The sequence below is a fragment of the Delphinus delphis genome, chromosome 12 (genome assembly GCF_949987515.2).
Source record: "Delphinus delphis chromosome 12, mDelDel1.2, whole genome shotgun sequence".
NCBI lineage: Eukaryota > Metazoa > Chordata > Mammalia > Artiodactyla > Delphinidae > Delphinus > Delphinus delphis.
Window position 1 is genome coordinate 8,504,224 of NC_082694.2, and position 26,403 is coordinate 8,530,626.

General features: G+C 39.1%; 1 protein-coding gene across 5 annotated transcripts in view; it reads left to right on the top strand.

Annotated features, from left to right (window-relative positions):
- Positions 1-26,403, top strand: part of REV1 (REV1 DNA directed polymerase) — an 82,238-nt gene that overhangs the window by 4,841 nt on the left and 50,994 nt on the right. For 3 of the 5 annotated variants that reach the window (XR_009521498.1, XM_060027283.1, XM_060027285.1), the window contains exons 2-4: positions 3,633-3,704; positions 16,772-16,832; positions 18,167-18,293. Coding sequence is in view for 4 of the 5 variants with exons in the window: in XM_060027283.1 (XP_059883266.1) it covers positions 16,782-16,832; positions 18,167-18,293 (178 nt within the window). In the remaining variant the exon portion in view is untranslated. Of the gene's footprint in view, positions 1-3,632; positions 3,705-16,769; positions 16,876-18,166; positions 18,294-26,403 lie in introns of those variants that run through there. The other 2 variants (XM_060027284.1, XM_060027286.1) reach the window with 2 other exon arrangements.

The window sequence follows — 26,403 nt, forward strand, 5'->3', positions numbered from 1 at the left end:
ATGGTTGTAAGTGTATCAGTGGTTCCTCCTCAGGGTCGCGTGGCTGACTGGGAGCTGTAGTGCTGCTCCTGCCCAGCATCACAAGAGAGTACTGTACCGATATCTCTGGCTCCAGAAGAGATCAAAAGTCAAAGCACGGTTTCTGTTGGACGTGTATCACTTTGGCACCACCATAAAGCCGAAAAATTGTAAATCGAAGCATCATAAGTTAGGAACCATCTCTACTATACATAATGTCTATTTTTTATGAGTGTGAAACATTTTAATAGGTTGATGATATGCAAAATCATTTTTCCTTATTAAATCATTAAAAATAAGTCAGCATGATGTGTGTCGTGGTAGGTCAGCTTTGTAATTAGTTTGAAAAGGTTTTGCATGTAATAGAGGTGATGCCTCAGATTTAAGGAAAACATGAATGTATTTAAATTTGCTTAAGGCCAAAAGAAATTTCAGGTAGCAAGTAAATACATGTGTTTCTGCCGATCATGGAGCGAATCTTTATTATTTTTGTTTTTAGTAAGGAAGGACTCATTGGTGTGGAGCGTTTTTACACAATGCTAAGTTTCGATGATTTTTGACATCTACTTGTGACACTTCAAAAATATGAAGAATATCTAAATTATGAGTTGTTGACTTCTCAACACTTAAGTAGATTCAGAATGCCAGTGCTAGGATGAACCCTGTAGATTCTGTAGGCCATGCCCCTGTATTTTCCCTGAGGAAAAATGAGACCCAGAGAATCATCTGATGATCGAGGAGAAACAGGACCAGAATCTAGGGTTTTGTGGGGTGGGTTTGTTTGTTTTAATACTTTAAAGCCATTTTTTCCTCTGCTACACTAAACTGCCCCCTTCATCATGCAGGGTAAGACCAGCGTACGCTTAGTATCTTATGTTCAAGAGGGTAGAGAATTGAGCAATATATTCATGTAAACTTGTGATTTAAAGTCATGAGGTTTTTTTTGTTAATCATTGGCTTTAAAGTAATAGAAGCGATTCTGTAATGTAGTTAGAAATTATGCTTTCTCATTCACGTAGGCAGGTAACTGTCTTATGCACATAGGATGGTTTGACAAGCTTTTTAAAGACCTGATCTTTAAAGATCAGATCTTGTGGCTTTATCCTTAAATTAGTTAGGGATGGGCAAAAAAGTTGGTTGTGATGTGAACAGTTTTTACTTGAGCCCAGTATCTGAGTAACCAAAATGTTGTCTATTGCTTTCAATCATGCCTGATCAGAACCAAGACTAAAACGAGCTCTTGGGAAGTTTAGTCAGAAAATAGTAGCTGAATTTTACATTTTCTAAATTCCATCATTTCTACACTTGAGATTGCTAATATGTTTTTATCATTTAGGCACTAGTCTTAGTTACATAATTGAAATTATGATTTAGATTCCTTACTCTTAAATGCTTTTCATCAAATTTCTCAATTTTATCTTACAATAAGCTGTATTTCTAGATGACTTACTGCCTATTTAAGCCTTTCTAATATAAATTTATTTATTTGTTTATTTTTGGCTGCGTTGGGTCTTCTTTACTGCACGCAGGCTTCTCTAGTTGTGGCGAGCGGGGCTACTCTTTGTTGTGGTGCGTGGGTTTCTCATTGCAGTGGCTTCTCTTGTTGGAGAGCACAGGCTCTAGGCGTGCGGGCTTCAGTAGTTGTGGCACACGGGCTCAGTAGTTGTGGCTCGCGGGTTCTAGAGTGCAGGCTCAGTAGTTGTGGCGCATGGGCTTAACTACTCCAAAGCATGTGGTATCTTCTGAGACCAGGGATCAAACCCGTGTCCCCTGAATTGGCAGATTCTTAACCACTGCGCCACCAGGAAAATCCCTATTTTAAGCCTTTTTAAAAATTTAAGCTGGACGATCCTGAATTTAAAAAATATTTTAACAATTTCTTCTTTAACGTTTTTGAGAGCATAACCAAAAAAGTCCCTTACTTTTTCTAATGCTTTATGCCTTAAAAAGTGCTTTTGCTTGACTTTTTCTCATTCAGCTCCCATAGAGTCCTGAGAAGAGAGGTAGGGCAGTATCTCCTATTTTATAGGCACAGTGTGATTCTGGCATTAACCACCCAGTGTTAGAACAGACATCACGGGTTAAGGGCACAGTCCACCAGACTCCCCTTACTTCAGGTGCCAGCTGCAGGCTCCAGGGCTTCCAGGCCACTGCACTTCTCACCAACTGGCCACATAATTGGGAGTTCCCACAGCCCCCTCAGACTTGATAATTTGTTAGAGTGACTCACAGAACTCAGGAGTGGGCTGTACTTAGAATTATCGTTTTATTATAAGGGATACAAACCAGAACCTGCCAAAGGAAGAGATATGCAAAGAGAGGTCTGGGAGGGTCCCAAAGATGATGCTTCCATGTGCTCAGGACACATCATCCTCCTGTATTGGTTTATGATTACCAACCAGGGAAGTTCACCCAAGCCTCAGGGTCCAGATTTTTTATTGGATTTTTATTACATTGCACGATTGATTGAGTCATGGGCCACAAGGTCGAATTTCATCTCCAAACCCCTTCCTTTTCCAGGAGGTCAGGCTGATAGCATATGGCTCAAAGCCAACCCTCTAATCACTTGGTTGGCCTTTCCAGCATGGCTAGCCCCATCTTGAAATGAGGGGCTTACTGGGAGTCACCTGTTAATAAAAAGATGTGTCGTAGGGGTCCACCATGGATAACAAGGAGACTCCTATCAGTTGTGAAATTCCAAGGGTTTAGAGTCTCCCAAGAACCAGGGACAAAGGCCAGCCAGCCACCCTGTTCATTAGAGAACAGTAGCTGAGGAGGTGAGAACAGATGCACAATTGTTACAGTTCAAACTAGAACACACCTCTGTAGTGGTAGCTCGGAGATCTCCAGTATACTAAAGATTGGAGCAGGTTGCATTTCAGTATATTTATGTATGTAGAAAGGTTGCCTTCTGTTGAAAATTATAGCTTTTTTTTTTATCGGTATAATAGTATTTGAAACCTGGGTTGATGTTCATTTGAGTGAAATATTTTATTTATGTAAATTGTGTTGTAGGTAGGATTATAAACTACATACTTTTTGGTATTTTTTTAAAAACACAATAATTTTGGCTCAAAAAGTTTGATTTTGGTATTTCTTTTTGAGTTTGTAATTTTAGGCTTAGGTTATTACTACTGTTAACTGAAAGGAAATCTAAACTTAAGGTGGAGGTGTTGATAATGTATTTGTTGTTAGAGCTGTAAAAATGTTGTAGTAACTTAGTTGCCACTTTGAATTTTAGATCTTGAGTTGAAGTTACTAGCTGTTCAAGTTTACAGTGTTGAAGGTTAATAATGTTTTTTTGCATATCGTTTATGCCCAGTAGAAAATCTTACTTCCGATTGTCACTTAAAGGTTATTACATCCTCTTGGAGCTCACTGAGTGTTTCTCAGAATTAGCGTCTATTAATTCAGGCATAGAGTGCATTAATAAGTGTCTGTTGAAGAATGTAGCATCTCCTTAGAATGTCATATCATCCTAAAAAGTAGTGGGTTTTTTGTTGTTGTTGCTTTTAATCTATGATGGGGGGTTCTTGGCATGAAGCGAGGGAAGCGAGGCCAGAAGGTAATGCAGTGGCAGTTTCTTCAACATTCTACTCTGTTTTCACTTGCAGTTACACTTACCATAAGGATTTGTGAGAAAAGAGATGCGTGACAGATGGAACTGATAGCAGATCTAGAAAAGAGTGAGTTTGACCATATTTTTTGAATTGCAGTTACTCAGAAGGATTTGTTTTTAGTTATATGCCACCATGTATGCCGGTTTACCTTGTGAGTTTGGAGATCTAATGCATTGTGCGGATGCAATACATGTGATGAGGACTGCTGCCGAGACAAGTTAATAAATCTTGGTGTAGATGAGGCTGGGGAGCCAGAACCTTTCCCATCTGTGTGCAGCCATCCCATCCCCCATCATTTATATGCACAAGTTCACACTTCCTTTCCTGACTTTCACAAAGGAGGGTTCAAACTTCTTAGTATGATATTCGGGACATTCCCTCAGCTACCTTGTTAGTTCATCTATCACTGTCTCTGTGTCAGCCCCAGAATGTTGCCTTAAACATCTTTTTCTCTTTTATGTTTTTGCTCGTGAATTTCCTTCTTCTTGAATTCACCCCCTCACTCCCCTCTGCCCGTTCAAATCCTACTTATTTCCCTCAGCCCAGATCCACCTTTTCAGTGAAGCCTTCTTGGATCTCTTCTCCAAGGGGAGCTTTACTGCTGTCTTCTGTGTGGTCTGTTGTGTTTTGTCGGTGCCTCTAATGTTGGCTCCTGACTGTAGTGCTATGCACATCTTTCTTCTCTAACAGGTAGCTTTGGATTGTGGTTTACACTTTACTCATCTTGAAAACTGAAAATTACAGTAAATACTCCGTGAATATGGAGTAACGTGTTAGATCAGACCTGGGATTTGCGGGGAGAGGGAGTGGGAGGCAAAGGACAGGAGAGATCTCCCTCCCAGACCAACTGGGGAGTTGCCTTTATGCCTGTTGTGAAATTCTTTCTACTAGGGCACATTGTAACAGCATTCTTTCTACATAGTATACTGTCTCATTACCTCTGAACTTCTCCGGTCCTTGTCTCTGTTCTCGGTGACCACTCTAGGTACACCACAGGCAGAATTGGTGGTTCTCAAAGTATGTGCCTCACGCCAGCAGCATCGGCATTACCTGGGAACTTTTTAGAAATACAAATTCCCAGCCCCACTCCTGACCTACAAAATGAGAAACTTGGAGTTGGGGCCCAGCAGTCGGTTTTAACACATTATTGACCGGAGACGTATCAGTACATTTTTAGAGAGTGATGCAATTAACATCACCATGCGAAGTTGTTGGAGCTTAAAATTGATCAAAGGTTCATTATACAACTTAAGACTGTCATTATGATTCACATTTTGCTCCTTTAGATTTTTGTTCCAACCTTGTGTATATTATAAACGTAAAATTTTCAAAAATGACATATTGCAAAATTTTGAGTGAAGAATTTTTCAGTGAATTTTATGCAGATACTCTCTATGGTTGTCCGAGCAACGTATATACTAATGTCTCAGAAGATGATAGTTCTTCAGAATATAGTTCTGATTCAGACGATGTGAATATTAGAGCAACAAAAAGACAAAAAAACCTTAGTGATTGATTCTGATACAGAAAGTGAAAATGAAGCTCACGATGCTGGAGAATGCTCCTTTTCTTCCACAGAAGAGTGGATTGAAGACAACATTTCACAAAAATTAGAAGACTTTACAGGTGTGTCGGGTGTAACTATTGAATGTAATAACGCACAAAATGTTAGTGAGATAACAGAATTAATTTTTGGCCAGCCAAAATAAAAACTGCCCGGCACGGGCATTAGATTCTGCAAAAATCCCCTGGTCAGTAATGAGTTTAACAAGCCCTCTAAGTGATACTGGTGAAGACTCAAGAATGAGAACCGCTGCTCAGGATACAGCCCCCTCTTCTTTGATGTTACCTCCTTTATTCTCCAGCTGAGTTCTGTCCCTGTTTACTTGTGCTGTGGCCTTTGGAGTCTTTGATTTATTGCAACCTTGAACTTTTCTTCAGTTAACCCTTTGGCTTTCCTATAAGACTGTGCTGCCTCTCCTTAGTGAAGATCACTGGCTTTTTACTCCTTATAGATTCTTTTCTTTATCATATCATCTCCAGAATATTCTTTTCTTTTCCTCTGTAGCCTGATCCCTACTTTTGGACATGCTGACTTTGAGATGCATGTGGGACATCCTGGTGGAGATACTTAATGAGCGATAGGAGTTCATGAAGGTGAGGGAAACCAGTTCATCTTGCCGCACCCTGGAAAGCCAGAGAAGGAGGTTCTTTGTACTTTATTAAAATGGTGTCTTCATTTCCGTTCCCATCTATGGAAATCTATAATTACAGGGAAGAAAATTATTAGTGATTCTTTTAGAACGCCTCCTTCCGCTTGTTTTCAAATGACTGATTTTGTTAGATCAGTCATTTGCAGTGGGGGAGGGGTGTGTATTTTCATTGTTACGAATAACCAAGAGGATAAGAGAGAAATTTGTTATATTAAATTGTTTGGGATAGAACATTTGCTTTTAATAAGATCAGCCTCAAACTGGGACATTATAGATGTTATGCATTTTCAGTTTTAATACAGGTTTCCCCTGCTACCTGGAAGTAGAGTGTTCCTGTGAAACCTTTCTTAAGCCGAAATGGCCAAAAGCAAAGAAACCATTACCGTAGGACTCATCTTGCTAACGGATGCACAGAATAAACCAAGATAAAGCACAGATGCTCACAGACAGTGACACAGTCCAAAACCATGGGGGCTTGATGCTGAGATGCTGAGCAAGGTTCCTGGGCAAGGACTGGGCGGTACCAAGGTGCTTGGGGAGGACGCTCCCTCTGCAGCAGCCTGCTGTAAGACAGGCTGAATGCTGCTTTTGCTTTGCCCTTTTTGTTTTGTAAAAGTGAAAATCTTCGGGTTTCTTTTGGTTAGTGGAAACGGGTACTAATGTAGGTCTTTCGTAAGGGCGAAGTGGTGCAAAGTAAGCTTTTGAAAAGTGGAGGATGCCTGTGTATCTAGACATTTTTCTTATGTATTTTATTGCTTGTCTCTCCTTTTATTTCTGCGTCGTTTATTGAAATAACTGACTCTAAGTCATAATATGAAGACAGTGGAATGCACTTAGGTTCATTAGGGTGCAGGCTAACCAGGTACCAGGGTGCAAGGCTGTGACAGAGACTTGAGAGCGCAGTGATGCAGAGAGTGAAGTAGCTCTCTCCGCTGTGATGGGGGTGGCGGTTCACAGCTGATGAACTACTGCTTGTTTTAGGTCATTCCGGGGCCCAGGTTCCTTCTGTTTGCTTAGCCAGCCGCTAGGGTATTGTCCTTATTCTCTTGGTTGAAGCCGAGTTACCTCACAGCTGCATTCCAAAAAAAGTAAACAACTTCCTTTAAGGATAGATGGCACAGAATTTTGTATACGTTACTCTGTTCGCATCTCGTTGGCCAGAACTTAATCACGTGGCCACTCCTGATTTAAAGGAGCTGAGGAAATGTAGCCTCTTGGCAACCCTGCTCCCCACTAAGAGGGGGTGGGAGAGGTGTTCTTTTACTAAAAGAAAGGGAGACTGAACACTAGGGGACAGTTGTCATTCTGCCACTCCAGAGTTTGGGGATCCCCAAGACCACCCTCACGTTCAGTAATTCACTAGAAGGACTCAGAGCTCTTGAAAGCTGTTGTGCTTGTGGTTATGATTTATTACAGTGAAAGGTTACAGGTTAAAACCAGCCAAAGAGAGGCATGGGGCACACAGGAGAGGTCCACGTGTGGAACTTTGAGTTGTCCTCACCACAGGAATCTGGGATGGAGGTGACTTCTGTTAATGACAACTGACAATGCCCATGAAGTATTGCCAACCAGGGGAGCTCACCTAAGCCTTAGTGTCCAGGGTTTGTATTGGAGTTTGGTCAAATAGATGAGGTTGACCTTCTGTCTCCAGCCTCTCAGAAGGTTGGTAGTGCATGGTCTGAAGCCTCCACCGTATATCACAAATCACATTGTTAGACTATCTGGAGTGACTCTTAGCCCCTAGATAAACAGACATTTGTCAGGCAGGGCGTTCCAAGAGCAAAGGCCAGACCCCTCTTTGAGCAGGGTTAATTCTTTACTGTATAGCCACATCTGTGCATAGCCTTTGAGTTTTTTTAACAGAGTAGCATAATATGTGTACTTTCATCTTAAAAGCCTTTTTAAAAAATGGGTAGATATATAGAATCATACATTTAAAAAACTGCAAGAGACTAGGGTTTGTCAGGTCCACCTCTATCCACAAATGAAAGAACTAAGATCTGACTGCTTAAAAGGTCAGTTAAAGTTGGTAGTGTCTCTGGGTCTCTACTTCTCATGAATATGGACGTGTACAGTTGGGGTCTAGATGCAAGCTGTCTGTTGGACCTGTTTCCTCCTTAGTCCTTCTGTCACATGTATGGCAGCTACTGTTCTGACCCAGACAGGTGCTAGGGTCAAAGCATCTGTTTTGTTGAATTGTATTAGGCTGGTTCAATCCAGTAGGAGTGTTCTTTTCAGGAGTTTATTATACTGATAGCATTGTTCGTTTCTCCACTGAAGATTTGGAGACATAGGTTTGTACAAGGTAAGTGTGGTTTTGTACCACAAACCAGCCGTGCAGCCTTATCAGATATTTTATCTTAGCCCTTCCATCCTAGAAGGCGCCTATGTGCAAAATAGCTAGTATTTGGCCTGCCTACTCCATGGATGTGTTGTCAAGATAAATACGATATGTAAGGACCCCTTGGAAAAATAAAAGCACTATGGAAATGTAAGATATAGTGGTGTGCTGAAATTTTTAAAATTTAAATGTTAAAAATTTAAGGAGTACTGAAAAAAAGGAAATGTAAAGTGTCAGTCAACAGGTGAATTTTTTAAAAGAAGGTGGGAATATGGTAATTTTCCCTTCCCTTTTTCTGTTTCCTGCATTTTCTCAGTTTTCTGCAGTAAACATATAGTGCTTTTATAAATCGAGAAGGAAAAACTGTTTTTGAAAAGGAACACTTAACAAGACTGAATACCGAAAACACTCAGAGCAGTGTATAAACACAAATCATGAATTTGGAGGGTAATAGAGAATGCCTCAAGAAAAGGCTTCAGTACCCACATGTATAATTTGTTGCTTAGAGAGTGCTGTGTATGTTGTAGCCCCTTTTATTTGGTGGGTTAAAGTTCTTTGAAGTCTGTGTTTGTTTGGTGTTGATCAAAATGGTATCATATAGTACAGGAATTGTTTAACTGTGCATAAAAAATTGATAATAGGAAAATGCTTCAGTATACTGAAGGTGAAGAGACCAGGTTAAAAAAAATTTTTAAGGGTTCTATTACACTAGGAATAATGTTTGGTCTAAATATTTTGACATTTTATTTTTATATGTTTTTCAAAGGTATTTTAAATACATGAAATACATGCTGTATTATGATATAAACTTGTCAGCTCGGTTTAGAATCCCTAAAAACCAGTATATGGTGAAGACAAAAGATTGTTACAAAGGCACAATAATGCCCTTCACACAGGTGTCTGATTGTTGTTTTTAATACCTTGGTGAAAGTCTCTTCAAAGTCAAAACCTGACTAGTATGTAGGTGGGTCTAGAAGAAGGTTCTGCTTCCCTGGGTTTTGAGATTCAAGAATCTCCATTGTGCTCTAATAACTTCAGTGGTCTGAGAACTATAGCCTTAGACAATGATGGTCTCTAAGGTTGAACCAAAACAAAACCTCAAAACAGCTGTTTATCTGGTATTGAAGCCTTCAGCATTTAAGGACAGATGAGAGCCCAGTGGAGCAGCTTTGTTAAACTTTGTCAGTGACTGTGTCCTAGCATTTCGTTTACTTTGTCACTCATGAGGAGGATACTTGGCCCTAGTAAATTAGTTTTGCACATGGCCTCCCACTGCCCTCCCCAGGAAAAAATCCCAGATGTGCTATACAAGTGTCCTGGAGAAGGACAGCCTGCTTCTGAGCTTTGTATCCTAAGTGGACGTCCCGGTTACCCCCTTCCCTGCAGCTAACCAGTCCCTGTGAACCCAGTTGCCAGTGTCACAGTCCTTTTTTTAAACTTTCTTTATTTTTAAAAATATATTTTAAAAAGTTTTAGTTGTGGTAAAATGCATATAACATACAATTTACCATCTTCACCATTTTTAAGTGTGGCATTAAGTATGTTCACACTGTTGTGTAACCATCACCACCATCTGTCTTCCCAGAATGCTTTTCACCTTGCATAACTGAAACTGTACCTGTTAAACAGTAGCTCCCTGCCCTCCCAGCCCCTGGCAGCCACCCTTCTGCTTTCTGTCTCTGTGAATCTTACCACTGTAGATACCTTATATAGGCGGAATAATATGGCACTTGTCTTTTTGTGACTGGCGTATTTCACTTAGCATAATGCCCTCGAGGTCCATCCATGTTGCAGCATTTGTTGGAATTACCTTCCTTTTTTTTTTTTGAATTTTATTTTATTTATTTTTTTAATACTACCTTCCTTTTTAAGGCTGAATAGTGTTCCACTTTATGTATATACCACACTTTGTCTATCCATTCATCCATCTGTGGACACTTGGGTTGCTTCTGTCTTTTGGCATTTGGGAATAATGCTGCTGTGAACATGGGTGTGCAAATATCTTGAGACCTTGCTTTCAAGCCTTTTGGGTGTGTACCCAGAAGTGGAATTGCTGGATCATATGGCAGTGCTATTTCTAATTTTTTGAGGAACCACCATAGCATTTTCCATAATGGCTACACCATTTTACATTCCCACCAACAGTGCACAAGAGTTCCAGTTTTTTCACATGCACGTTAACACTTATTTTGGTTTTTTTGGTTTTTTTTGATTGTAGCCATCCTAATGGGTATGAGATGTTATCTCGTGGTTTCAATTTGCATTTCTCTAATGGTTAGTGATACTAAGCATCTTTTCATAGGCTTAATGGCCATTTGTATATTTTCTTTAAAGAGATGTCTATTTAAATTTTGTGTCCATTTTTTAATCAGCGTATTTGTTTTTCATTAAGTTGTAGCACTTCTTTATATATTCTGGATATTAGTCCCTTTTCAGGTAGATGTTTTAAAATATCTCCTCTCATTCTGTGAGTTGCCTTTTGCTCAGTTGATTGTGCCTTTTTGATGCACATTTTAAAATTTTGGTATGGTCCAATTTATTTTTTTCTTTTGTTGCCTATGCTTTGGCGTCATCCAAGAAATCATTGCCAAATCCAATGTCATGAAGCTTTCTCCTATGTTTTCTTCTAAGAGCTTCATAGTTTTAGGTCTTACATTTAGGTCTTTGATCCATTTTCAGTTAATTTTTGTATATGGTGTACGTTAAGGGTCCAACTTTATTCTTTTGCCTGTGGATATTCAGTTTTCCCAACTTCATTTGTCAAAAAGACGGTGCTTTCCCCCATTGAATGGTCCTAGAGAAGTCCTTTTAAATACACAGGTCCCTGGGATGGGTCATACCTTAAGCCAGTTATTAAGCAGTTTCTTAATTGTTAGCAGAGAATTGACAGCTAACTAAGGTAGAGAAGGAGGCCCTGAAGAAGGAAAAAAGAGGTGTTGAGCAGCGATGTGGTGGGAGCTGCAAGTAAACTTGCTTTATTTTGGCCTTGCCTGGTGATGGTCTGTGTGGCTGCGCGCTCTTTTCTCTGCATTTGTGGAGCATTCATGGATGAGTATGCTACCATAATATGCACATTCATTCTTCCATTGTGTATTCATTTCTGTATTCCAGTTCATTCAGCAACTATTTCTTTTTTTCCTGATAAATTTTTTTTCTTGTTTACTTTTATTTTTTTTAACATTTTGAAGAGTGTGGCCCATTTATTTATTTTTTAACATCTTTATTGGAGTATAATTGCTTTACAGTGGTGTGTTAGTTTCTGCTGTATAACATAGTGAATCAGCTACACATATACATATATCCCCATATCTCCTCCCTCTTGCATCTCCCTCCCACCCTTCCTATCCCACCCCTCTAGGTGGTCACAAAGCACTGAGCTGATCTCCCTGTGCTATGTAGCTGCTTCCCACTAGCTATCAGTTTTACATTTGGTAGTGTATATATGTCCATGCCACTCTCTCACTTCGTCCCAGCTTGCCCTTCCCCCTCCCCGTGTCCTCAAGTCCATTCTCTACGTCTGCGTCTTTATTTCTGTCCTGCCCCTAGGTTCTTCAGAACCTTTTTTTTTTTAGATTCCATATATAGTTGTTAGCATATGGTATTTGTTTTTCTCTTTCTGACTTACTTCACTCCGTATGACAGACTCTAGGTCCACCCACCTCACTACAAATAACTCAATTTCGTTTCTTTTTATGGCTGAGTAATATTCCATTGTATATATGTGCTGCATGTTCTTTATCCATTCATCTGTCGATGGACACTTAGGTTGCTTCCATGTCCTGGCTATTGTAAATAGAGCTGCAGTGAACATTGGGGTGCATGTATCTTTTTCAGTTACGGTTTTCTCAGGGTATATGCCCAGTAGTGGGATTGCTGGGTCATATGGTAGTTCTATTTTCAGTTTTTTAAGGAACCTCCATACTCTTCTGCATAGTGGCTGTATCAATTTACATTCCCACCAACAGTCAGCAACTATTTCTTAAGTAACTGTTAAATGAAGATAAGATAAACCCATACATGTACATATGGCTAGATTAATGAGACTGAATAAAAGCCACTCACTTTCCTTAATTAATAGTCAATATACTTGAGAGTTATGAATATGAAAGCAACAGATTAACACTGACGAATATGTATTTGGGCATTTTCTGGGTATGTAGTGGGAATTTTTCTGCAAGAGTCTGCAAGAGTTTCATCTGAAAACTAGAAGGCAATTTTTATTTGCAAGTCTGGCTTGATAATTGGATGGCTGTTGTTAAAGGGCATTCTCTTTTTAGTGAGCAGGGTTAGTCAAGAGGACACACTGTAATTCGGAACATTGTGTAGGGTTACGGTTGTAACCCTAACCCTAACTGAACTATCTAGCATCTGCTGTTGGACAGAAGAAAGTTACACAACTGATGTCATCCAGCAGTGACAGGGCTGATTAATTGCTACTCCTAATATTCAGCAAAGACCAGTTTTACAGTTAGGTTTTTACCCCTAATCCATTGTCATAGGCCATCTTAATCTACATATATATTATTTAAATGGATTTGATAGGACAAGCTGCCTTAAATCTTCTCTGGGATACATTTTTAAAAATATAAACAAACATGTAGAACATCAAAGTTGTTACATAATCAAATTTCTGAAATTGAAGTACATTACTAAAGTATGTGAATATAGTAGTTTTAATTTTTTATGTTTAGTTTCTGAAAATGGTTCTTCAGTATGTCTTGTGTAGAGCACCAAGGGGAACTCTAGTAGTCAACTACCCAAACGTCTGATAGTGAGAGAGCCGGATAAGATAGTAATTGAGACTCAGAGAGATGGAGATTTACCAGAGATTAATGAAGCTAGTTAGAGGCAGAGCCTGGATTAGAAAGAAATCCCTCACCCCTATCTTTTATTCGTAATCTTTTGATTCACGTATGCTGTGTATTATGCTACAAACAATAACAGATTGATTGTCATTGTAGTTTTATTCAGTCCGTTTTTAACATTGATTTATCCAGATGTTTATTGTTTACCTTGTTGGGGTTTTTTTCCTGTATTTTTGATGGTTCATCCAAGAGAATTTTCCTTCTATCTAAGGGATATCCTTTAGAATTTCCTTTAGACAAGTTTGCTGGTGGCATTAACCTCTTTTTATTTGCCTGAAAGTGCCTTTATTTCATCTTTCTTGATTGAATATTTCTCTGGGTTTAGAATTCTAAGTTAGTAATCGTATTCTTTCAGCACTGTTGTCTTCTGGCTCTGTTGTTTCTGTTGAAAAGACAGCTGTCTGTTTAATTGCTGCTCCTTTGAGTATTTTGATGGAATCTCTGATTTTCCTACCCATGGCAGCTTTTAAGATGTTTTTTTTCTGTCTTCAGTTTTTCATAGTTTTACTATTGTATGTCTAGATATAGATTCTATTTTTTCCTGTTTGGGGCTCATTGGGCTTCTTGAATTTGTGGCTTGATATCTTTAATCAGTTTTAGACTGTTTTAGTCATTATTTCTTTAAATATAACTTCTGTTTTTCTCCTTTTTCCCTCCAGTTTATTTAAATTAGACTTTCTCGTGTATCCCCGGTGTCTCATCTCCCATATTCTCCGTCCTTTTGTGCTTTATCTGGACATTTTCTTCTGACTTATTCCAGTTATGCTTTTTTTTTTTTTTTTTTTGCGGTACGTGGACCTCTCACTGTTGTGGCCTCTCCTGTTGCGGAGCACAGGTTCCAGACGCGCAGGCTCAGTGGCCATGGCTCATGGGCCCAGCCGCTCTGCGGCATGTGGGATCTTCCTGGACCAGGGCACGAACCCGTGTCCCCTGAATCGGCAGGCGGCCTCTCAACCACTCAACCAGGGAAGCCCCCAGTTATGCTTTTATTTGTTTTTTGGTTTTTTTTGGTTTTATCTATTTATTAAGTTCTTAATTTCTAATATTGTATCCTTCAATTCTAGAGTCACCGTTTAGTTATTTCTAATATTTTCCAGTTCTTTACTGATATACTGAAATTTGTCTTTTCCCTCTTTGAGCCAGGGTAAGCTTGATTAATTTAAAGTCTACCTTAAATTCCGTATCTGGAGTCTCTGTAGGTCTGTCTGTTGTTGTTTCTTTTTTCTGCTGGTTCATGTGATCTTTCTTTGTGTGCCTGGTGATTTTTATTTGTGTACTAGATACTATATTTGCAAACTCATTTGTAGAAATATATGAAGTTTAGGAAGTTGTCTCATCCTCAGAGGATCCACATTTCCTTCTGCCAGGTGCCATGGGGCACTCATGGGGCAGCCTGGGGTCACCTGCATCTGCTTTCGGAGACTGAGATGACCTGGGGCAGGATACTCTGGTCGGCCTGCCTCCAGTTTACTCTGATCCTGGGGTCCTACGCCCAGGTGTGAGAGCTGTGTCCTAGGAAGAGAGCCCTAGCTGTCGTTGCCTTAGCTCTGTTTGTTCTCAGCCACTCCTTGAGAATTGCCAGATTTCTCAGAGGGAAAGGGTCTCCCAGTTTGGGGAGATGATGTGAGGTGGCAGGTCTCCTCTGTCATCTACTGAATCTTGGCTCAGTGATTTTTCATTATTTGCTAGGCCTTCTGTGTCTTGAGGCAGTTTTTTAAAACTATGTTTTGTCTAGCTTTCCTCCTCCTCAGCGGGAGGGTAGGTCCAAATTACCTAGTTCACTGTTTGTTATGGGATTTTCTCAAAAGTAGAATTTGAATGTGTAAAATGAAATATGTTTATTTCTTTTTTCCTTTTCTTGATCTTAATTGAATCCTGCACCAATAGGAGTTTGCTGTACATAGGTCAAATTATATTCTTCGAAATTGGATGAAATTACATCTTCAGTCCTTCATTCCTTTCACTTTTCAAAACTTTAAACGTTTGACTGGGATAGCTCTTTTACTTTGGAATGGGGGAAGAACCTTTAAAACTTTTTTTAAAAAATGATTTTGTTGCATACTGGTCTACCCTCATTAAACTATGGATAAAGATTTTCATATTGGCCTTTTGCAATAGGTACCTGGTAGATCTTAAATAAATGAGGCTTTTAAGTAGATGGCCAGATGAATTAAACTTTTTAAATGTATTTTGTTCTTTAATTTATGTTCATTTAGCAGATTAATAGTTGCAGATAATTTTTGTGAGTGTGCATTCTTAATGTACAGTGGCCAGAACACCCACACTCTTTACTTGTAAGAGCAGATGTGCAGAGTCATAGTTTATACTGAAGTCAAGAACTGTGTGTTAACACATTTCCCAGACTCCTTTAAGATAAGGGAGAGGTCTTGAGGGACTGGACAAAGTGAGCCTCTTGAAATCAGAAGAAGTATTGAACAGCACTGATGGCAGTCCTGGGACTCAGGGTGAACACATTGGGTAGCCATGCCCTTACCTTCGTCAAACTTAAAAAGGCAAAACAAAGCAAAGCAGCCCTTCTCTCCGCCAGCATCCACAGCACCTGATCAGGGTTAATCACTTTGCCTCCTGTTCTCAGCCCTTTCCACCTGCCCCTTGTCTCTCTGTTGGACTCAACTCTGACTCTCTCTGCATGTCTTTCAGTCACCTATTAAGAGTAGACAGTAAAAATTCATAATTAATATAAAGTCAGCAAGGAGAAATTATAAATCCTGTATATACTAAGAATAGAAATATTTGAAAGAAAATATCTGCTGATGTGTGTGGATAAAGTGTGGCTATCTTAAGATGTTATTCAATAAAAGATTTTTTTAAAGCATATCAAAGCCAGTTTATCTTGGATAACGTATAAGCCTTCTCCAATGGTGTATGGTAACCCTTTGATATTAACCTATATAATTATTAGAAGAAAAATACTTAATTGGAGATCATATTAATTTTGTGAAGAATAATGCAGTCATGTCCCAAGATGTAGCCATTTGGGTTAGAAGAATTTGACTTCACAAGGAATTTCATATAATGCCTGCTTTGATTTATACCTTGCTCACCACTAAGCCAGCTGACACTTGAGATGAGCCATTTTGGTGGCTTCATGGTATAGTTGGTCATGTGTTGCCTTAAGGAGAATGCCAGAGTTACCAATTTATTATTGGTGATAGTCTTTCTGCATCATGTCCCCTAGTTGCTTTGATTGACTTCTTTTAGGATTTTTGCATAATAGATGAATTACACTATGACTGTACTCTTAAGTGTGCAGTATGTAATAGCAAAGACAGAATTTAAGAGCCATATTATAGGGCAGTGCATGAAGGAAAATGTTTTCTGAGGTTCCCTTAACATTAATGTTAAGTAAGCACAGTATGTTAGTTGGATTTGGTGATGTTTTACATAAGAAGGTGTTAGGATTGATGCCCAGAAATGCATAAAAGTTTTTCCTGTTAAAATTAAAATTTAAAATAGTTATAATTAAAACCTGATACTTAGCTGTCAGGAGTTTTGGGGGGAACAAATTTCACTTGTGAAGCCAGAGAATGATATGCTTTGGAAAAAGTTTCCTCAGTATGATATTTTGAACTTTTATGAATTGAACATTTGAATTTATTTTAATTTCTCATTTTTCTTGATATTGAAATAAGATATCAATTAGTAGTACCTTTTGTCACGAAATTGATATATTTCTTTCTTCCCCTAATACAGAAGCTCCACCATGAGACGAGGTGGATGGAGGAAGCGAGCTGAGGATGACTGGGAAAAATGGGTGTGTTTTAAAAGAATAAAAATAATTATATTGAACTGTCTAGGTATTTTTCATTCTTCTTTTAGTTTATAATGTGGTTGAAGGCGTTTTCTAAATTGTAAATCACTTTAGACACCAACTCTGTGTTTTCACAGTGTATTGAAAGCTTAAACTTTGAGAAATTTTGTCCTGAGGAAATAAATGTTCTGGTGCACAGAATTTATTGTATGATAATTTTATTGCAGCATTGTTAATAATACTGAAAAACATTAAAACGTAGATATCCAGTAATAGGGGATTATCTCTATACCGTGGAACAGTGTACACCCATCATTTAGCTGTATATTTCTTAAGCTGGCAAGATGGCCTTAACTAAAAGGGTGTATTATAAAGGACTGTTATTACATATGATCCTATTTGTGTAAAACCTCTGTGTTCTGAGGCACAGAAATAACTTTGAAAGTAAGATCCCAAAATGTTAGCAATGAATGGGATCATAGCTAATTTAAATTTTCTTAAAATTTTGACAGCATGTAATATTTGAGTAATCAAAAACAATGAAGTCATTTCCATTTTGGAAAAAAATATATACCACTTCTAGACACCTACAGCTTTATTCTAAAAACCTTATTGATAAAGTAGAATTGATAGTCTTAATCGATTAACCTTAATTATTTCGATGTTCAGGAAAGGTGTGGCTGAATTCATAGATTTGTCAAGGTCTTTAGCAAAAATAATAATATTTTTATATTCTTTTTGAGGTTGGTGTTATGAATATTAGTAGTACTACCAGATAGATTGATTAGATCCAGAATTTAGCCGCTGAATCACTTATTGTATTCTTATCTACATGTATGGAAGCCTTTACTGGTTTGTCAAACTGCTTCATTTTACTTGAATTTATTAATCTTAAGCTTCACATACACAGAAGATAGTGGAAGCCAGTCAAAATATATTCTTACTGACCACTTGTCAAATTTTTAATTGATTTAAGCTTTGGTATAACTTTTGCTTGATTTTGTAGATAAGAACAATATTTTGTGGCATTACACTTACTAACCTTGACTTACCTTTTCCCTCTTTTAACGGAACTTTTACCATTGTAACAATGTGATAGAATTATTAAACATTGAGTTGACAGAGGGAAAAACTCTCCCTTGACCTGCCTGTTTTATTGCCTTGCATTATGGTTCATGTTTGTCATTATACCTTATGTCATCCTTATACCTTGGCTACTAGCACAGAGTAAGGCCTTTTTATTATTATTTTTTTAAATATAAATTTCTTTCTAAAAAGGGGAGGGTGGGAAGAAAAATAAAACTTTTGTGATTAGTTTACCTTTCCTTTAATTCTAGGGTGGGTATATGGCTGCCAAGGTCCAGAAACTGGAGCAACAGTTTCGATCAGATGCTGCTGTACAGAAGGACGGAGCTTCATCTACAATTTTTAGTGGCGTCGCCATCTATGTTAATGGATATACAGGTTGAGTACTCTTTACCTTTTAGGTACCCCATTTTGGCATGTACTTTTATTAGAATTGGGAGCGATTTGTTTTGAATTCTGTTTTTAATTATTTATTTTGTATATAAAAAAGGTAAAAGTAAAACCCTCTGCTTAGATACCCCTCCTTCACGTTTCCTTTCCCTCCTCCTGTGCCTGCCATTGTCTTATTTTAAATTTTATCAAAGCACATAGTTTTTTAAAGTCCAGTGAGGTTTAAAATGAAAAATTAGGATCCTCCTGCTTAAACAACTCATTACACGTATGGGGCTTGTCAACTGTGAGCTTCAAAGAGGGGGATCTGGTAGGGCCACTTCATTGGTGAATCTTCAGCTGTAATTATCCAGAGGTCCTTTTGGGCTGGTGGAGGAGGGGGTGGAGTGTGTGTGTCAGATTTCCCAGACTCTTGCCTAGAGAAGGGTGTAAACCCAGCTGCTGGCATCCTGGTTGCCAGGAGGGAAGGAGAGGGCCAGGAATCTCACTGTTTAGGGAGTAGAGTGCCATTTAATCTCCCTGCTGTGTTCTTTCCTCCTCTCCATCCCTTCGCCCCTCTTGCTGTGCCTGTTGTCATTGAGTCCAGTATCTGGAAGGGACAGGATTGTGTTTCATTGTGAGTTGGAGAGGAGTTCTGGGATTCTAATTCACAGTTTCAGCCGTGAGCTTCCTGTTTTACAACCTGTCCACAAGCCCACTCTTGGAGGTGCCCAGTGCCTCTGTTTTCACGAGTTTCTCTTGGTTTCACTGGCACCAAGCAGTGTTTTCTGGGTCTCCACACAGCCAGCTCATCTGTCAGATCTTATCTTTCTCTGATCTGCCCCGTCGGTTACCACTTGTCTGTTGGCTGTCAGATTTTACTGCCAAAGTTTTCTTTTTATTTTCTTGAGGATTCCTCTCCTCTTAAGATCATTTTCTTGTGTTTTTTGAGGTGAATGGCTATAAATATTTGTGTTGGTCGGTTAACGGTATTTCCTCCCCACCTCTCAGTCGGCTGATACCCGCTCGTTTTTAGGGTCTCCGTTTAGCACTCCCCCTCGGTTGTCTGATTGTCTTGCTACTGGTGGGGGTGGCTTCTCAAGGTTCTGTGGGGCTCTGGCTCCTTGTATTTATTCACATCTTGGCATTTATTAGATCTTATTGTAGTTGCCTGTTTACTAGACAAGAGCAAGAGCTTCATTTCCACATTTTCATTACTGTTGTGTCCTTGGTGCCTCTACAGTGATGGGTATAACCACTCAGGGGGTACTTGTTGATTAAAGTTAAGTTTTAATTTGACTGATACAGTTGCCTGGTTGAGTTTTAGCAGGTGTGATTGACAATTTAGTCTAAGAATGTTATCTTAAAACGAATGGTGGTGCAACTTTGGGAAAATTCACATGCACCTTTTCTACTTAGGCATCTTAGAACGTTCAAGCTCCACAGACCTTCCTGAGATGCATTATAAAAGATTAAAGGTGTTAAGAAATAAACATTGCTTGTTACATCAGCAAGTTTTGGAAGTCCCCAGTTTTCGAGGGCACCCTTATTTACATAAGAGGAAGAAAAAAAGATTCTTTGTGTGAGGGAGAAAAAAATGAATATTGTAGTAATCATTACCATGGTTGAGAATCTGGAATTCTAATTTACTTTCATCACTAATTTTTATGTGACTGTAAGACATTTTCTCTTTTGGACCTATTATTATCCCTATCCTTTTCTTTAAGATAGAGATAATATTAATTTTTATTCTTGTTATTGTTAGGATTACATTGTAATTCTTTAAGTAAAGTTCCTTTATGTTGAATTTCATAGGGACATGCAAGTTGTGGTGATACAATTTTTTAGAAAAATTTTCACTTTTAGTGACTACTTTTGAAGCTTTATAGATAAAACAGAATCTAACAGTCTCTGTGATAAATCAGCATGAAAAGAATAGTGCTTTAGATGCAGTGAGACAGGTGGGGAATCCTGTGTTGTTGTTGGTTCTTACTCGTGCTACACATAGACTTTAACTGATGTTCCAAGTTTTCTTGATTCCTTTAAAGCTCCTAGTTCTGCCATCTGAACTTCTCTTTGGTAACCCACATCCCTTCCAACACAATTAGCTTTGAACTTGAGTTTAGAGATAAGATTCCCCCATCTTCTGGCTACTCTGCCTCTGTTAACCCATTCTCTCATCTCTCTTTTTCTCCGAAACAGCATCTTTTCCTTTCGAAGGTTAATAACTTCTTTGCCTTCTATCTCATTTTTTTAATTAAAAAAAAATTTTGACTGTAGAACCACATGCAGAAAAAATAGACACCATGAACCTTTGCCCAGTTTCCCCCAATGTAACATCTTGTAGAGCGGGGGTCCCCAACTTCCGGGGCCCCAGACCGATAACCCATCCGCAGCCTGTTAGGAACCGGGCCGCACAGCAGGAGGTGAGTGGCTGGTGCGCGAGCGAAGCTTCATCTGCCGCTCCCCATTGCTCGCGTTACCGCCCGGACCACCCCCCAGCCCACCCCTCCGTGGAAAAACCGTCTTCCACAAAACCAGTCCCTGATGCCAGAAAGGTTGGGGACCGCTGCTCTAGAAGATGGTGCTGTATCAACCAGGAAACCGACATTGATACGGTCAAGACACAGAACCTTTTCACACAAGGATCCTTCCTGCCTCCCTTGTGGAGCCATACCTACTCCCCTTCTGCTCTCAGCCTGGCAGCTACTAGTCTGGCCTCCATTCCTCTACTTTTTTCATTTCAAGAATGTTACGTAAATAGAAGATACAGTATATAACCTTCTGGGATTGGCTTTTTTACTCAGCACAATACGCTGGAGAGTCATCCAAGTTGTTGTGTGTATCAGTAGTTTTTTCATTTTTATTCCATGGTATGGATGTTCCACAGTTGAACTGTTCACCCATTTAAGAACTTCTGGGTTATTTCCTCTTTTTGGCTGTGAACACGTGTGTACAGGTTTTTGTGTGAACATAAAGAGTGCAATTGCTGGGTTATATAGTAGTTCCATGTTTCGTTTTTTTCTAAGAAACTGCAAAACTGTTTCCCAGTGGCTGTACTATTTACATTCCCGCTAGCAATTTATGAGTGATCCAGTTTCTGTGTCCTTGCTAGCATTTAGTGATTTTTATTTTAAAAATTTAATAGGTATGTAGTAATATCTCTTTGTGGTTTTAATTTGTATTCCAGTCGCTCCACATCCCCACCAGCATTTTGTACAGACAGGTTGGGTTTTTTGTTTGTTTTAATTTAGGTATTCTAATACATGTGTAGTGGTATCTCCTTGCGGTTTTAATTTGCATTTGCCTGATGGCTAAAGATGTTGAATATCCTTTCCTGTATTTATTTGCCACCTGTAGATCCTCTTCAGTGAAATGTCTGTACATGTCCTTTGCCTGTTTTCCAATTGGATTGTTTGGTTTTTTACTGTTGAATTTCGAGAGTTCTTTATATAATTCTAGATACTACTCCTTGTCAGATACGTGGTTTGCAGATATTATCTCCCGGTCTGTGGTTTGCCTTTCACCCTCTTCACATGGTCTTTTGCAGAACAGAAGTTTTTAATTTTGTTGGGGTCCAGTTTATCAGCCTTTCCTTTTATGGATTGTGCTTTCAAGTCAAAAGTCTTTGCTTAGTACTAGATCCCAAAGATTTTCTCCTATTTTTTCTAAAAATTTTATAAGTTTATGTTTAATTTTTAAGTTCATGGTCCATTAGAATATTTTTGTTTGTTGTTTGTGGCCTGTGGATATCCACTTGCTAGCACCATTTGTTGAGAAGGCCATTCTTCCTGCATTGGATTACTTGTGTACTTTGCCCAAAAATCAGTTGGGCATATTTGGGTGGGTATGTTTCTGGGTTCCGTGTTCTATTCCATTGACATATGTATCTGTCTTTTCACCAGTACCACATGGTCTTGATTACTGTACCTCTGTACTATATAGTAAGCCATAATACTGGGTACAGTGATCATTGCCATTTTATTCTTCTTTGGAAAGGTTGTTTTAGCTATTTTCTAGGACCTGTGCTTTTCCACATAAATTTTAGAAGAAGCTTTTCTGTGTCTACAGAATAGATACCTTGCTGAAATTTTGATAGGAAGTAAATTAATCCTATATCTCAATTTAGGGAGAATTGACATCTTTACTCTGTTAAGTTTTCCAATCTTTGGACCTTTCATCCCATTTTACTCTGTGTTAATTAATTCAACGAATATATTTTGTATGCTGCTTGCGTGTTAGGTACTGTGTTTGAACAGAGATGACAGTGATGGAGAATGTGGATTTTGTGACAAAAAAGTAATCTCTGGGCATTAGACGTGAACAGAGCCACGTGGGTGGCAACATAGAAGTAATTACCTTTGAGGGTTAGAGTGATTACTTCATAGAAGAACTGACTTTTTGAACTGGTCTTGGATAAATAAGGTGTTTTTTAGACGAAAATGGGTAAGGGCATTCTTGTCCTAACCCTGACCTCCATTTTCACCTTTATATTCTCTAATTTTGGTCAACAGGATTATTCTGATATTTGAGATTTGTCTTTGTACTTCCTCTTTCCTGTGCTGCTGTTTGTGCTCTTGCTTCCCTCACTTCTGTGAAATGGAGTCATATTCATCCATTAAGACCCAGTTAAATTAGATTTGCCTCCTTCCTTAAACTGGTCCACAGAATATACATTTCATAGCATTATTGCTAGAAACATTTACTTTTGACACCTGAGTTTTGTCTTGTATTGCCAGGTCTTACTTATGTGCTGAGTTTGGGGGAGTCCGAAAGCCCGTTGTGTGTGGTGACACTGGCCGGATGTGGATCAGAGAGAACACTGTGGGGCCTCCATTAGCTCCTCCTCCAGGGCTTCATCCCTCGGAGCTCTGTCAGATGTTGCCTTCTCCAGGAGACTTTCCCTGACCAGCCTTATGTAAAATACATGTATCTTGCCCCCCAGTTGTTTTCTAATCCCTTATCCAGCTTCATTTCTCTTCATAGAATTTATTTTCTCCTGAACTGGTATTTATCTGACTTACTTTCTGTCTGCGTAGTGAAATAAAAGTGCTGTGGAGCACAGCCGAGAGTGCCAGGGCCTAGAAGCCTGCCCGGCACATTGTAAGATTCTCAATAAATGTTAGTTGAGCCTACAAATGAATAGCAGAGTTCTGTGTTTGTACATTAAACACAAAATGTGTTTGATGTTTGAATGTTAAAATGTGTTCACTCATACACTAATTCAACTCAGTTTTCTTAAATGGGTAGTTTTTTGTTGTTTTTTTTTTCGGTACGCGGGCCTCTCACGGTTGTGGCCTCTCCCGTTGCGGAGCACAGGCTCCGGACGCGCAGGCTCAGCGGCCATGGCTCACGGGCCCAGCCGCTGCGGCATGTGGGATCCTCCCGGACCGGGGCCCGAACCCGTGTCCCTTGCATCGGCAGGCGGACTCTCAGCCACCGCGCCACCAGGGAAGCCCAAATGGGTAGTTTTTAAATAAGAAATGGGCCACACTCTAGGCTTACTGAATTGTAATCTCTGGGAAATAGGCCCTGGGCATGTTTATTTTGATGAAAGCTCTCCGAGTGAGCTAGTGCTTCAAATCTAGGGAGCGGTAATTGCTCTTCTGTGGAGTTGGATCAGGACAGTGAATATGGAAAGAGGCGTTCTGGTAATTTCTGCTTTTTCAGTAGGTGGATAAGAGACCAGGTCTGGTGACGTTGGCACTGCTGAAGTTTGTGGAAAAGCAGGGCAGGCTTGCGTATGATTTGCAAAATGAAAGAAGGGGATATACAAGTATAACAGACTTATATCTGAAGTGGTAGGGATTTGTTTGAAAACGTAACCTTAACATTGATAATTTTCTGAGCATGTGAATATGGTGATTTAGGAAAAGAGTCCATTTAATGCTCTAATCTAATTTTTTGAAATGGATACCTTCCAGGAATTATTTTCTACGAATATATACATAGCATCTCCTCCTGTTTCCTGTGAGACTGATGGTGTGAATCCAGGGATGTAGGAATTTAACCTCCTACATGGGAGAGACTTACTGTATTAATTTCTACCACCCCCTGTAATTTTGCCTGTGTCTGATAGGTACTTGCACCTGTTAGGTACTCAAAAATGTGTTATTTAGGCTTTTGAGACGTTTCTTTGCTTTTTACTTGGTTGAGTGTATGTGGCTTTTAGTCGAATTTTGTAAGTCTGCTGTACTTAGGGAGGAGAGGGGAAGAGAGAGTAGGCATGGCTGCTGGAGAAAGAGTATTGGCCAGGGGTCAGAAGACAAAGGGGTCTGCACAATAGCTAGGTGATTGTGCACAAGTCCTCTAATTTTCCTCTATTTCCTCATCAGTAAACTATGCTAAATTATCTTTCTAATTTATAGGATTGTGAGACTCAAATGAAATAATGAAAGATATTAACTACTGTAAGACCAAAGGAGGTATAAGCAGCCATTGGCTTACTTCTTTCTAGCATGTATGTGACACAGCCAAGATTTAATCAAGTTCTTTGGACATGCAGGATGAAACCGTACACATGATGACTGTTTTCTCAATAGAGATCTATCAAGGAAAGCTTTTGCACAAGATTTTAAAACTTTGTTTATAGAATGTGTTTTAACCACATGAGCAAAACTCTTTTATAAGCTGTGTCCAGAGACGTCACAGTGGTCTTCAGTGGCTGTTCCGATGTTATGTGATGGCGTTTGCTGTGGTGGAATTTCCCATGTGGAGCTTTAGGCCTAAATCGTGGTCCAGTGTTTATTATGTGCCTTTTACCTTTTCTGTGCTTGCCTGTCTCTTACTTTCTGTGGTTGGTTTTAGTTAATGCTAAAATTTGATTGCATACAGAATATTCTCGAAGAATGTTCTGTAAAATTAACAGTAGGAGTATTATGGACCATGAGTGTTACAGATTTGCAAAGCTTTCTTTCCAAGATATCTTTAAGTTTTTAAAATTGCACAGTCCTATTCAGTGAGAAATACAGTTTAAGTAAAAATTATTTTCTTGTTGATCCAATGTTCTTTGATGTATCTTGTGTTTTGTCAAGAAAGGATACATGTAACATAGAAAAGAAAGGTGTATATGTTGTTCAGCCTATAAGATGCATTTTAGAACCTGTTTTTAGATCTATTAAAACTTGAAAATGTTGCCGTGTTACAGTCCTCTTTTATCTGAAGTTGGTCTCCTTTATAAAATCCTCATTTAGGATGCTGAGGAGCTAAGAATTTTGGTTTAAAAGGATGTTCCATTGGGATTTTGATTTGCATTTCTCTCATGATTAGTGATGTTGAGCATCTTTTTTTTTTTTTTTTTTTTTGCGGTACGTGGGCCTCTAACTGTTGTGGCCTCTCCCGCTGCGGAGCACAGGCTCCGGACGCGCAGGCTCAGCAGCCATGACTCACGGGCCCAGCCGCTCCGCGGCATATGGGATCCTCCCAGACCGGGGCACGAACCCGTGTCCCCTGCATCGGCAGGCGGACCCTCAACCACTGCACCACCAGGGAAGCCCAGCATCTTTTCATATGTTGGTTGGCCATATGTATATCATCTTTAAAGAAATGTGTATTCAGGTCCTTTGCCCATTTTTAAATTGGGTTATTTTGTTGTTGTTGAGTTGAAATACTTCTTTATATATTCTATTAACCCCTTATTAGGTAGATGATTTGCAAATATTGTCTTCAGTTCCACAGGTTGCTTTTTTACTTCTGTTTATTGTGTCCTTTGATGCACAGAAGTTGTGAATTTTAATGTAGTCTAACTTAATCTGTTTTTCTTTTTGTTGCCTGTGCTTTTGGTGTCATATCTAAGAAATCATTTCCAAATCCAATGTCATGAAGCTTTTCCCCTGTGTTTTAAGAGTTTTATAGTTTTAGGTCTTACATTTAGGTCTTTAGTCCATTGAGTTAATTTTTGTGTATGGTATAAGATAAAGGCCCAACTTCATTCTTTTGCATGTGGATATCCAGCAAATGTGTTTTTTAATGACCTTTTCCCCCCACTGATGTTTTCTGTTCTGTCACTACATAATCAACATTTGAACATTGTACCATGACATTTTTGGTCTTCATTTGATGAAGATGCATCATTTGCACCTTAAGTTGGTTTCTGTTCTTTTCATTAGCACATGACATT